The sequence below is a fragment of the Centruroides vittatus genome, unplaced genomic scaffold (assembly GCF_030686945.1).
Source record: "Centruroides vittatus isolate TY-2023 unplaced genomic scaffold, ASM3068694v2 contig_2747, whole genome shotgun sequence".
Lineage (NCBI taxonomy): Eukaryota > Metazoa > Arthropoda > Arachnida > Scorpiones > Buthidae > Centruroides > Centruroides vittatus.
The window spans coordinates 1,487,610-1,502,289 of record NW_027121750.1 but is presented as its reverse complement, the minus strand read 5'-3'; the positions used below and the strand labels follow the sequence as shown (position 1 = coordinate 1,502,289).

At 35.3% G+C, this 14,680-nt stretch overlaps 1 protein-coding gene across 1 annotated transcript; it reads left to right on the top strand.

Annotated features, from left to right (window-relative positions):
- The first annotated feature begins 139 nt into the window (after window positions 1-139).
- Window positions 140-13,478, top strand: LOC136972020 (WW domain-binding protein 4). The gene is made up of 8 exons (XM_067266572.1): window positions 140-225; window positions 299-371; window positions 4,282-4,344; window positions 4,896-4,967; window positions 6,984-7,189; window positions 9,506-9,563; window positions 9,648-9,748; window positions 13,024-13,478. Coding segments are annotated over exons 1-8 (801 nt in total). The 5' UTR covers window positions 140-223; the 3' UTR covers window positions 13,250-13,478.
- Window positions 13,479-14,680: the final 1,202 nt, after the last annotated feature.

Here is a 14,680-nt window from a genome sequence, read left to right as displayed (position 1 = left end):
TAATAACACAAATTTAGGAGAACCGCTCTATCTATAAGCTTAAAACAATTCAACAGGAGAATAAAATGATTAAAACAAAATATTTAAATTCTATTCATTACTATAAATATTTAAAACTATTTTTTTTTTTTAAATTCAGAATAGAAAAGGTGGCAACACTGTGGCGAAGGTACACGGCGGAAACCGTATGTTGAAATTTACAAGTTAATTTCTATTTATAACAATGTAAGTAGCTTTAATATTAAAATATATTCGAGATGCGTGTGTATGTGACTAAGTATTAATTTATTTTACACAGGTCCGAATATTGGAAATCTCTTCCCCGGAAGTTTTGCGAATTTTGCAAATGTTGGTTTGCCGATAATAGAGTTGTAAGTCATTTTTGAATGTAGATAGAACACAATTAATATTTTAAAAATATAATACCAATATCATAAACATTTTACACTTTTTAAGTCTCCACCTTTCTGGGGGGTAAGATTTAAGATACAAGATGTGATTGACACCGTCGGGACCTTAATAGAGCTGCAGAGCAAGCCTACAGGAGCAAAAAAGTCAAAGAAACCGTATCTCTACGTGTGATGTTTTGTGAGATATAAACCCCCGAAATCGGCCTAATTCCGAGCGGGGTCGGGAGTCGTGCTGCACGCTCTGCTAAGACTTTCGCGTTTAACTATTCGGCTGGGAGACTGTGCCGGCTTTGAGTGGCCCACCTGACCGTTTGTGGAGTTCTCGACGTTACGTAGTTTTAGGGAGATGTGGGGACTCCCTCCCGCACGGTTGTCAAGGTGCGAGCGATAGTGAGCACCGAAGTGCACGACTACCCGTAGATTGTTGGTTGAGGCGAGCAATAGTGAGCCTTTGCCGACGTGGAGTGTGGAGAATAGACAGTAGTATTGGTTCGAGTTAAAAACCAGTTTTCTGTTGGTAGAAGTTAATGAATTTATTTGTTATGGGCACCAATTGCTGTGCCTAAAACAACTTGATTGCAAATGTGACGTCCGCAAACGAGATGGCAGTCGGAACTGCCACCATTTACAGGTATTTTTCCATTGACTGTTTGTTCTTATGGGCATGCTCTACAGCTCTGTTAAGGTCCCAACAGTGTCATATACATCTGCAATATTACCACAAATTAAAACAAATAATTTAATTGATAGAATGTCATTGAATAACTAAAGTCCAATGTTGATAGAAGTTATTCTTGCATCTTCTTTGCAAGGCCGTCAAGAGGGACAATCTTTTATTTTTTCAATTCTCTGCCCTGTGTGCACTAAGAGGATGTTTTTAGCAAACCTGTTATGGTTTTCAGCCAAGACAGATGGTGAGAGACGTGCCTGACTTATCTGTACGGATGGGAAAAACCCTAAAAAATTCTGGGGGGTTTTTTTTTTACTCATCTGGATTTGATTCAGGTCCCTGGAGCAGTAGGGACTATCTATCTGTCTATCTGTCTGCTAGGTTAACCCCCAGATTAGTAGGCTGTGAGAGGAGCTGGAGATTTTTCTCATGCCTGCAGAAAATTTAAGGACCATAATGGTCTCTTCCCTTATAAATGATTATTATTTTTATTAACAAAAATATCTTTAAGAATGCTATTTATTAATAAACATTCTACATATTTCATTAATTCAAAAAATAAAAGACAAAAGGGATCTGCTCTACTCCCTGGCCCTGGGCCAAGCTTTCAATGGACCGTGCCATTTGTTTATGTGTATATAAAAAGATTTACTCAAAAATCTTTTAATGCAGTATATATAATTTTATTCTAACATTTTCGATCGCTTTAAACGATCTTCTTTGGGAAAAACGTTCTAAAAATGCCTAACCATTTTTTAGAACATTTTTAAAGGCTAATAAATAAAATAATAATTAAACAACAGTCATTAGTGTTATGCAGCAAAGCTTTCTACACTTCCACAATTACATTAACATCCTTGAAATTAATTGCCTGTTCCTTCAATAGCCTTGTAGATGTGCCATGCTTCTGCATGTTTTATTTGTTGTTTTTTTTTGCATTCTGTATTATTTCGGCATTGTTTCGTAGAACAGAAACCAATGGGGGTCGGCCGCTAATTCCATGCTTTAGTTGGATTTATTGATATCATTTTTACGTTCCTTGATTCTCACTGTTAATAATCTTATAGTTGCCGCTAAATAACATAATTCCTTTTTCTTCTGCTGTCCATTATGAGAATTGTGTAAACTCCCGGAGTGTAAAAATGGATCTATCGGTTCTGTCATTACGCAATAATCGATACATTGTAGGATCTTTATTTATTTACTGATGTATTTTAGTTTATTTTATCGTATGTATTTATTTATTTTTACTTTGAGCCTATTCAGGCACATCTGTAATATATTCTTTCTCAGAACAATTTGTTCTCCATTCAGAATTTTTTATGTAGTAAGCTCACACGAAAGAAACTCTACCAGTGGTGAACTGGCCCACTGAAAATTCCCAATTTCCTGGTGGGATGTTTGTTCTGTGGTCTTTCCTTATTTCAATGTATGTTATATTTCACGTGAGAAAAATAACAAATAAAATATAAGCACCGCTTATTGTATTATATTAAAACAAACCTTATTCTAATTTAAACTGTAAACCGCTGTGATGTAGCTCGTGTAAACAGCGGGGCAGCGAGCCGTTTACTTTTTTATTTCCGGTTATTATTTTTTCCGTATTTTCAGTATTAGGTTACTTTTTGTTAAAATATGCCACTCGACAATTGAGCACACATTCGGTATGAGAATGTAGATTAACCTGTAATCACATGCATAAGGTGGCGATTTTCTGCTGATTTTTCACGTGTAATTATAATGCACGTAATTGCCGTTCCTCAATTTGATGATTCCGAAAAATCCTGTAATGTGTCTTCTCTGCACCTACCAGATTCAGTCATATGTTGTTTAGTTTATGAGATATTGTTTTGTTTACAGAACAAGATTCTTACTTAACAAGGAATATTGCAGCTTGTTTTAGTCTGTAGTCTGAATGAATTAGAAAGTTATGTTGCATTTCCATTGTCTTGTCTTGTCTTTTTATTTGTGCACAAAATAATTTCTGCAGCAAGTTATCAGCTTCATAATCTAACAGTTATACAGAGTTTCAGTTATTTCTAACATAAAAACTCGGATGTATTAATCCATTTTACATTGTTTCTTATGGAAAAATTTGTTTCGGTTTGAGAACAATCGGTTTCCGAACAACTTTTAGGAATGAATTAAGTTTGCAAACTGAGGTTTCACTGTGTATATTTTACCAATATTTACAATAAATAAATAATATCTGCAAAATCGTATGCTTGCTAAGTGTGCAAATATTTTTAAGTTTCTGTTGCCCGGATGATGATCACCCACTTGGTATTAGATGATGATACATCTACAGTAATACCTTGGATTTCGTCCGCATGCTCAAGTGACCTCGCTGCTAATTTTGCGAAAACAAAGGGCGACTCACGTGTTTTCAGGCACAGTGTAGCATTATTTCTCGTTGTGTGAACAATACCCTGCAACGGTCCATCATTGGCTAACGGTTTCATTTCCTGAACACTGGTAGTTCAGTCGTGGGTTCGCACTTCGCCAGGGCGGGCTGGCCACGTGAAGTTTTCCGGGTTTTCTCCACGTCTGTAACACCTTAACAGGGGCCAGTTACCCTTAAATGGATTTCCCGGAAGGCATTATTCCCCTCGATACGACCATCATAAACACATACAACTACTATTACATGACAATTACGTCACACTTTACCACGGGGCGATATAGGCTAGAAGTTCATGTCCAACTAGCTTCTGTAAGACAAGACATTACCCTGTGTGTCTAGCCAAACAATTCCATTGCTTTCATCTTAATGCTAATTATCTTCTCTTTAATCTTAATGCTTTTATCTTTATTCTAATTAGTCTTTTATGTTAATTTTTGATTGCTTTTAGTATTTAACACTATATTAATTCTCTATAAAATGTGTTTTTGGTACGTATTTTGGAATGTCTAGAACAAATTAATTGAATTTACATTGATTCATATGGAAATAATTGCCTGAGTTTCCGATTTCGCCGATTGTTTTTGGACAGATTATTGACGAAAACCGAGGTATCACTGTATCTATAATTCAAAATTTGTTAATCGTTAATTAATGTAATTATTTCAGTTTTAACCCAGTTACTTTCAGTTAACTTTCTAGATTGATGTACCAAATTTTTCTATAAATTATAATTAAGAACTTATTGTTGATTTATACACAACGAAAACTTTTTTAAAGCAAATGTTCTTGTTTTACAGAGTATCGAATTTCACGAAAGAGGCAAAGGACATCAAGAGAATGTGAAAAAAAAGCTTAAAGAAGTAATATATTGTTATACATATATAAAATCTTACTGTTAAATTATATTACTTTGTCACTTAATTATCTTTAGTAAATTATACAATAGTTAAGTTAGATCGTTACAGTTAAATAGACAAAACGAAAAATACAGCAGAGTCCCATTCAATGTGGAGGGTACAGTACGTTCTGTATTATAGGAAATCGCATTATCAAGACTTGCGTTGTCGGATGATCTTAGTCAAGTTTAAACTTAGGTGTAGAAGTTAACATCGTTAGAAATTACTTGATAATTCCTTGTTTTTAAATTATGCCGTTTTAATATTATAAAACTTACTTGATTGGCAGCAATAACAAAGTTAAATAACTTCCTATTTTATTTTATATTTCATTTAAATTCAAAATTTCGGTAGCTCGGGCGAAAGAAAAACGTACGTAATCCCTTTTAATCGGAGATTATTTAATTTCGTTTACTGCGAAGAAACTTGATCTATGTAATTTAAAATAAGATGAAGTTAATAATTTTTATTTTTATATCATTTTCTCATTTAAGATTACATTTATTTTTAATTAGTTGAGGAAGAAGGGACAAAAGCAATATGAAACGCAAAGGAAACTTGAAAAGGATATGAAAAAAATCGAAGAGGTAATTACAATTTCTAAATTATAAAGTTAGATCTGACGGGATCTTTGCCTAGTTTAAGTTTTGAGATTTTAAGAAGTATGCAGGTTTTACCTGTTTATACGTCAATAAAACTAGCATTTAACGCTCCTAAATCGGTGCTTCTTAAACTTTCTGTATTCGTGGACCAGATTTTTTTCATTTCTATCCATTTCTGGCCCATATTTTTGCAAAATTAAATAAAAATAATTATAAAACGGAGAGAATAGAGTTCAATTCAATTTTTAGATTAGTGCCAAATGCTCGCTGGATTAGATTAATTATTAAATTTATCAAGAGATGCCACCTGATATCTACTTCTAGTCAAATTACTCTACGTTTAATTATTAAATAGTAGTTTTACAATAACCTGATGTAATCGAGCAGTCATTTGGCGTCTTTTAGACTGAATTACGTGTGCCTTGCAACACACACAAATGATTTGTGATTCTTTTTTGTCAAACACAACCAACATCCAGCAATTGTTTCTATAGTTCCACACGTGCGATCCTTCGCCATTCGCGGCAAAGTTTACGAAGCAATAAATAATTATTATTACAAGTACGTAGTTTTGAAAATTCAAATCAAATTGTGCAAATAATTAGATAGGCCTGCTGCATTATTTGCCGAGCAACGCTAAACTGCATATTGGGCTGCAATTTGAAAAAATTGTAGTCCTATAAATTTCCATTGTCGTCTGTCTGTTCTTCCTTAATCTCAAGAACGGAGTTAGATAGACGAACGCCGAGACCAGATGTGGAAAGCTTAGGGGCAGGAAGCCCCGATTAACTGTACGCAAACTGGAAGTCATGTTATTTCAATTCAAAACTTTTCCTTCGAAGGATGTTAGATAGATGACCGACACGATTCTATTGTTAAAGGAAAAGTATGATGTGCCGGTACGGGGACAAGCCACTACTAATTTGAGGTGGAGGGCATATATTTTAAATTAAATAAATTAAAAATATAATAAAAAATTACAGCCTGGCATTGCGACAACATCGCAATAAATATTTGCTCGTTTGTTACCGCTAGTCATCGATTTCTTGTCAAAAGAAAGATGTAACACCAAGAAGTGCGTGGAAGTCGATAAAAATTGACTCGGATATCTATAATAATGTTTTTAAATAAATTCATTAAATATTAGTTAATTTATTTAATAAGATATGTTGCTACTTTTTTGACCCGATACATGCATTAGGCACAAGCAGCCATGCTCTCAATTAAACGATCAGTTGCTTCTTATGAAATGTTTATCCATGCTTCTTCAACTAGCATTCGTAAATTTCTCCAATTGGGCTATGGGTCGAGGCACATCTCTAATGCGTCTTCTCGTCATATCCTAGATGTGATTGGGAGACATATTATAAATTGGAAAGATCAGAAGAGGCCAAAGCCCATTATGAAAACACTGTAAACACGTATGTAAACAATAAATTGACAAATGTTATTTTGCCGAAATACTTGTTTTTGGATGCTATTCAGAGAAAGTCCCGTGGCACGAGGATCACATCAGTTTATTTATGTATTCATTGTTCCATAGATAGTAACCGGAGGCATTCGGCATCACACAGAATTGCAGTTCGTATCATAATCTCTAGTATTTTTCCCGATTTGCCCCGAATAATACACGAAGGATTTACTTTTTCTCCCAAACGATGCAATACACTTGTTTTCAGATCGGTGATTCCTAAATTAAACACAATAGATGCCATCCGGTTCTTAATGTGTCTGAACCCGTACCAATTCGACCTCAATGGTCTTTGATGCAGAGCCTGTCAAGAAGTGGCTATTTTTAATGATCGATCTGTCATTCCTCGCAGATATAATTTGGAAGCTACCCAACCAGATCTGTTTTTACCAGATTTATTTTAATAAAAAGTGCATTATGTAAATTTTTTCCGATAATAGACTATTTCTTTTAACTTTATTTAAACATAACATTTAGATCTAAGTGTGACATATTTAAGAAATAATAAATATAATAGTTTATAAACTTAGGCAGCATTGAAAGCTTTCCAAAAAGATGTAGAAAAAGATCCTTCGTTACACGACGAGTATACAAAAGAATTGGCTCGGAAAGCCGTGGCAAAACAGAACGAAGAGCAGAGACCTCCCACGCCCCCTAAACCGTTAAAGCCGAAAACTTGGTACGAAGCCAGATCGCCGGAAAGGTCATACTTACTATTGGAATCTCGAAACCGGAAGTGAGTAAATTTTAAGCGTTTTATATGATTTTTTCTAATATTATCTTTATATTTTATTTAAATTTCATGAACAGACAATAAATTTAAAAAACAGATAGACAATAAAATATTTACAGCTGCGTTTATGCAGATGCGAAAAGAGGAAAAACGGGCAAAACAGAACTGTTGAGATCAGAATTTGCGCTTGTGATGCATTTATGCGAAGAGGGAAACTGCATTCTTGCGTGTAATGCACAAGATACGAACCGGTTTCCTTCATCCTCGAAAGTTCGATCTGTCGGACTTTCGTATTTCTCTCTCCTCTCCGAGTTGGTGCAGGTGTAGTAATTCGGCAGCTTCGCTTCTGCTCGACAACAACGAGATAGCAACAATGGAGCATACTGGCAATCTGTCAGACATGAAAAAAATAGCCAAAGAAGTTGCAAAAAAAGGGAGAACTCATAAATAAAAGGAAGGAAATGTTAATAGAGTAGTTTTATTTTTCTCTATTTTGTTTAAAATTCATCAGACTTTTTCTTCCCACTTTTGCGTGAATACAATGTTTGGACTCGGGACCTTGAAACATTGAGAAATGCAAAAAAATTTGGGGATTTTTCTGTATGGTATTGACGTTAGCGAGTTTGCGCGGGGGGGAGCATGATTTTGTTCACCCTCTTTGAAGCTTAATAACTCCTGTGTTTTTTGTCGAAAATTTCTGAAGTTTTGCATGGGGGATTGTATATTAGGGGGATTAATGGTATTAAATTTTGGTGGTTAAAGGTCGAGTGGGTGGGGAGATATAACATATGACCCCTTTTATCTTGTGTAGGGTCCGACTTTATTATGATTTTACTCGTTATCATCATTTATAATTTTTTATAAAACCTATTCCTACCCTCAAAAAGTGGTTATATTTATGAAACTGACTTGTAACAGTTAATTATTATCGTTGTAAGGAACTGAGTCCGAACGTTATTTTTATTTTATTATTATTTTTCCGTTTTATTATCTTTTGTTTGGGGTTTATGTTTATTTAGGACGAAGGTTCCCCACCACTCTCTTGTTAGTAATGAAAAATGAAGATAAAACAACTCACGGAGAAATAAGCGCCGTAGGAAAAATCTTGCGCACTTGCGCTGCCCGGCGGAAGTAACAGTCCGCAGAAAAAAAATGGGGGGGGAGTCCCCACAATCACTAGTAGAGAAATACTTGATAAACCGTCTTAAACATCCCAGAAAATTATGATAAATATTTTGTAAACGGTTTATAAGCTTTGTCGGAAACTTAAAGCTGCCAGAAAAGAAAGTTAATGTTAGCAACTAAGTATGTAAATAAGGGGAGTAACCCAGCTCAAGTGTGACGTCACCTCACAGTATAAAACCGTACGTTAACCGAAGAAGGAGAGGCGATTTCCAAACCGAGGCGAATTCCAAATCGAGGCGACTGTGAGAGCGAGGTAGATTCGAAAGCGAAGTATTTTCTGATAGAAGTCCAGATTGATAATTGGACGATCCAAGGTGTTAAAGAGGAGTTCGATTGACGATATCGAAAGGATTGAGGAAATAGTTTCTTCGTATAGTGAGGGTGACGGATAGACGTTTAATTAGTAAGAGATATTGTTCATAGTTTCTAAGTATTTGATTTGTCGAATTTCAAAGGGGAATTACTATTAAGTTAAGCTAAGTAGCTGAGTTTATTGTCGGGTTGACTTGTTGATTTTCGTTAATAAATTTGGTTTGGATTATTGATACTTGTACGTAGTACATTCTAGTTGCTAATTAAATATATTTGAACTTTTGATTTGACTTGATATTTATCGTTGTTATTACTAATTTTTCGGTGCACGCTTAAAAGCCCAGGCCTGGCAAACTAATCTCGAATCCGCATAAAGTACCCGTTAGGTTAACGGAAGTTTTACCGACCGTAATTATAGTCGGTTTCCTAAGATACTAAAAAAAAAATAGTACTTTACATCGTAAACATCTCAAAGCCCGATGTTTGTTTAATAATAATTTAAATTAACGCCGTAATGAATTGGGCTACTCTACTGCTACTATTAATAATTAAATTCTGAGTAATTTGGTACTAGAGGTAGGCGTTAAACACCATCTCTCTATTAATTTTATTATAATTATTAAATTGAATGAGAGATGGTGCCTAACACCTACCAGAATTTAATTATTAATAGTATCGTAAAGTCACCGGGAATTTTTGAGGTCTTTTTCATTTTCCATTAAATGACCAATGGTTGTTTCCTAAAAATTTCTAGTATAAATTATTTTAAATGTATATTTTACGCTTTAAAAGTTTTTCATTGATATAATTAATTGATTACAGAATCTCAATGGAAGACGCCAAAAAAATTTATTCCGCTACCACCCGAGGACGAAACACACGTTAGTAGGAATATTAGTATAATTTTGCTAAGATGCACTAAAATTTTTATGTAAATAACCATTAATAATGCTGCAATTTTCAGAATATTGCTACAACGTCAAATTGTAATTCGGATCTTAGTATCGTCGGACCGCAGTCGAAGCCGGAACCGTACGGAAAATGGGTGCCGGTCGTTAAAGAAGAGTAAGTGTCTTTTCTTATGAGTTTTATATACACTATTATCAAAATTATTTTGAAATCCTGTCTAATTAATAATTAACTAATTATTGGAGCGGTGTCATTCATAAAGATCACATCTCCATCTGGAAACAAATCTTGGCACTTAATTGCATTTTCTTTTCGGGTCGTTTGTCATCCTTTGAACAATGCACGGCCTCCCGACATCAACCACTCTGTTACCGACATCGAGTGCTTTATTGTACAGTTCTTTGGGTGTTTTCTGATGTAGACAGATCCAGAATTGTCACAGGTCAACTCGTCACTAACAAGTATTATTCCCCATCATTGGAGAGACCGGTGACGACGTTCTTTGCCCGGGTCAACTTTTGTTTCTTTTGAACTTCGCCGAATGGCAGCGATTTCTTTTTCATCTCCAGGTACTCCGATTTCAAAAAATCTGGGGACGGAACAACATACTGCAGACACGGAGCACCTCACATACGTTTTTTTACATTAATTTAAGTCCACTGTTAATCAAAGATTTTCTTATTTCCGAATATCAATATATCTTTCGTACCTGGCTTCCAGAGTCGTCTTTTACTTTTACAGCTCTCGGCCTTTATCGGAAGAAGGTCGAAGACCCTGTTTTATATTAAAATTCCAGATAATTTTGGAGAAAGCACTTTCCTGTTTTAGCATGACAATAGTGTTACCTATAAAATAAGGTTTATAAAAGAGGAAACGGTAGGTACATCCTTTTCCGATACATTAAATTTAACAGAGATTTTGTACAACTGGGCGTCCAAATACTTATTATATGTACTGTACACTAACACATTAAATAAGAAGTTGGAGATTTGATAATTTTATTTTAAAGATATGTTGAATTATATCTTATAGTGTTGTTACTCCAGGTTTATTTGGATTTAGAGCAGTGGCAAACGGCCTTCTTTGGATGCGAGCCACACATGCCGTAAGACTGCGGAGTACCAGTATGCAAACTAGTAATAATAGATTGTTCTTGTCTTTTTACTGGTTATGTTTAGTATCTTTGTCTTTCGTCCCCAATATTAGGTCAAGTCATGTAATGGCGGTCTGTGGGGGTCATCGTTACAAAGTCTTGTAAAATTTAAGATCATATTTTCGACAATTTAGAAAGGAAAGAAAAATTACAATTAGTTAATTAATTCAGTAGTAATAAAGACATAAATCGAATTATTCTTCAAAAAATGCAATAGTATAGCTACCAAATGATAATTTTTGCAAAGATTAGCAGTTGGAAACTACCATAACTTTAACTCGATAATTTGGGTTTTTGATTATGCAAATGATGTTTAAACAAATAATGTGCATGGAAACTGAAGTTATAGTAGTGATTGGATGGTTCTGCTGTAGAGATAGAGACTAGCGAGTTACCGTGAGACGATGCCGCTCGATGCAATTGATAATAATTAACGTACTTGTGAAATATGTGCATCAAAATAGCGTGTTATATTCTTACATTCAAATTCAGTAAAAGTTTGCCGATTACGGTTTCTGAAAATTTTGACCAAAATATGGCATTATTTTCTCGAAAACAATCTGGAAGGTTTTGAATTATTTATTTTTGAAATTAAAATTCTTGTTATAACTTAGTTAAGGTTTTTATTGATTATAAAAAGTACTTTTTGCACGTCGTTAACAAAGCATTCTTTCCATATTTACAGGACTACGGTATAAATTGTTGTACGACAATTTATACTGTAACCCCGTAAATTTCGCACTACTCAATATTGCCCGTACAGTGGAAACATTGCCTGGTGTGTTGTTACTTTTGAATGACCCTCCCTGTATAATTTATGTAAAAAGTTTATAAATACAAAATAATATTGATAGAAAATGACTGATATTTTCAATATACAAAATGGCCGTTTACAATGTAGAGTGCATGCATAGGAAAATAAATGATGCAACTATTCTGAAATTCAGAGAATGAGCTATGTTAAGCAAGGAAGTCAATAAGACATTGCCCAAATACAGCTGTTATCCGACATGGCATTGTTTCATAAAGTTATAACAAGAATTTTAATGTTTTTTATTGGTGTCTCGAAGGATTTTTTGCCAAATAGTATTCTTTTGGTGGGCTAAGTTGTCAATATTCCAGACAGTCACATGCAGCATTTGGTCGGGCCCAAATGTGCTCAATTGTTAAGAGATCTGGCCGGGCAAGAAAGGATGTCGTGACCACAAAGACATTTGTGTGAGGTGTGTCCTGCATTACGGGGCACTGTCTTGCCGGAGAGTAAGCCTGGAGTGCTTTGAAACGAACGGTATCGCAATGAGTCTTGGATCATTGTTGACATAGTTAACAGCACCCTTGTGGCACAGCAATATCACAGGTCTTGCTGTCGAACAAAACGGCAACTCGGATTACAAGTCCCATCGTCGGGCCACACAGCGGTAGACAGTGAAAATGGGGATACCGACAACGGTTGGAATATCTCCACGCACATCCTTGCCGGTAATCGGGACCCAGTTCAAAACGGGACCAGTTACCAAAGACGATTTATCTCCAGTCGGAACTGTTTCACATCAATCGAGCCCAGAGCCACCACACTCGGTCTCGACAATACCTACACTCTGGTAGTCGGCATTACAAGCATAAATACAACTCGCATAATCACCTAACGACGACTCTGGTGCCAGTATGCATGCTCAAACAATCACTATCTTCCCATTCTGTCGTCATCCTAGGCCATTCATTGGACTTTGCCATTCGAGACCAGTTTGCACCAACATCGTCTAATTGCCGCATCGCTCTAGCCCAAATGTAGAGCGATACATCCCCTTTCAAACTCTCATACAGTTTTGGTAGACACAAATTCAATAGCAAAGCAGTGTTTACACTCAACAATAAGTGCAATCAAACTCCACCGGAAGTTTGGTCCAAAAGAATCGCCCTTTATATACACTGTTGCAGTTCATACTTCAAATATGCCTTAGCTCAGACCATTCATTCAAGTCGACCGAATATGCAAATGAATATCTCACTATGATGTTTCACTACAATTGGATTAATTTTTGTTAGAGAGCACATATTTTGTCATTTTCCCATTGATATGAATTTACTTTAAAGCACTAAGACTCTGGGTATTCTTTAGAATTTCAGTTTCAAGATGAGGAAAACTAATTAGTTTTATAGAATATTTCTAGGGAGAACTTAATTAAATATTGTTACATCCAGATTCTGGATAGATTGATTCAACTTTGCAATTATTTCATTTGTGTTAAATAATACTTATAAAACTTCTTTCTTCTAGAGACAAACCGAAAATAGACCTGCAGTTACCGCAGAAGTCGGACAACCACGTAGAAATCAACATCACCGTACCCAAAGAGAAGCCGCCGACGAGTTTCAAGGAGAAGACCGTGGGTTCCCTGTCGTCCGAATTCTCTAGTTGCCAGGCCACTTTCAAAAAGAGGAAAAACATATCAGATGCAAAAAGGAACGTCAGAAGAAGAGTGGACGACAACGAAGACGACTGATCCCGGACTCCGTTTCGAAAACCGTTCACGATCGTTTATTCGAACGACTCCGAAAGAAAAAGACATTTACGGAAGAAGTTCGATGCCGGAGTTTTACATTACATTAACGCAATCATATTATTTTTCTTTAAAGGAAATTTCTGAAAAATTCAAAACTCGGATTTTGCATAAACTTGTATATATCTGTAAATACATTGCATTTTAAATAAAGAATAATTTTTTGCTAGAATGCAGTCTCAAACTATTATGAATAGATTATATGAAAGTTTTCAATAATTAAATTGCCAAGATCGTAATGGTCGAGGTGCCGAAATGCCGTTTAATTCATCAAATTACAGGTTAGAAAATGCTGCCAGAGATTCGTTGTACTTTCGACTCAAAAATTGTTACAATCTGTAATGTTAGAGAGCAGAAATCAATTTAATTAGTTTAAAAAATGAAGCAAGTAAATCAAATACGACAATAACATCTCTGTTTTAGATATCCTCGGCAAAATTACTAAGTAAATATGTGCTTAAAATGTTAGTAATAGCGATAAATCGTTAGATAAGAAATGGGTTTTTACTGCATGGGTACTCAGTTTATCTGCATACAAACTGCAAAGGAAAATTAACCTTACCTATTTGTTGTATGTATCTAAACAGTTTTTCAACCTCTAATTGTGACGACGTTGGTTCTTCCGTTCTCTTCTTCGTTTTTCTAGTTTCACATCCGAGGAAAACTCGTTCTCTTATATTGCATCGTCTGAAATAGTAAGTCGAGGCGATTCGACCGACTGTAATAGCATTTACATTTCAGTAATACATAGATACTACCAAAATGTTACATTTCATCAAAGCCAGTGTGTTTGGGAATGCAAAAGACATTGATAAGCATTATTAAAGTCAGTAATATGGGAATTGCTGCCCCGAGAAGTCGTACAAAAACTAATATGCACACTACTTCGGTGATAGTTCTGAAATTGCCAAAAATTCTTATGTTCTTTGTTCGAGTGCTACTCGAGAGAAGAAAATACCACAGAGCACCGTCAAGTAATAGATGTGATCTTGTTGTATTACATTATTGATGTAGATGATCTGACGAACTGTTAAGGCTCCGGGAACCAGGGATTGAATCTAGATGGGTCAAAATTTCCAGGAATTTTTCAGGTATGTTGGGCCCTGTCCCTCACCACCCTGCCAAACCCATAGCAGGATTGCTAAAAAGGCTCTCTTAGTGTCCACAGGATGGAACGATTTAAAAAGAAAACAACGTTGACGATCTCAGACACATGAATTCGTAAAAGCCCATAATTCCTTTGCGTGTGCCGTTCTTAGAGATTAAATTTTAAAGGACGAGATTTATTGGACCCCAAACGTTAAAAAAATATGTATCATTCAATTTCACTGAAGGCAATAAACTTTTTTCTGCAATGTTTCCATACTGTGAATT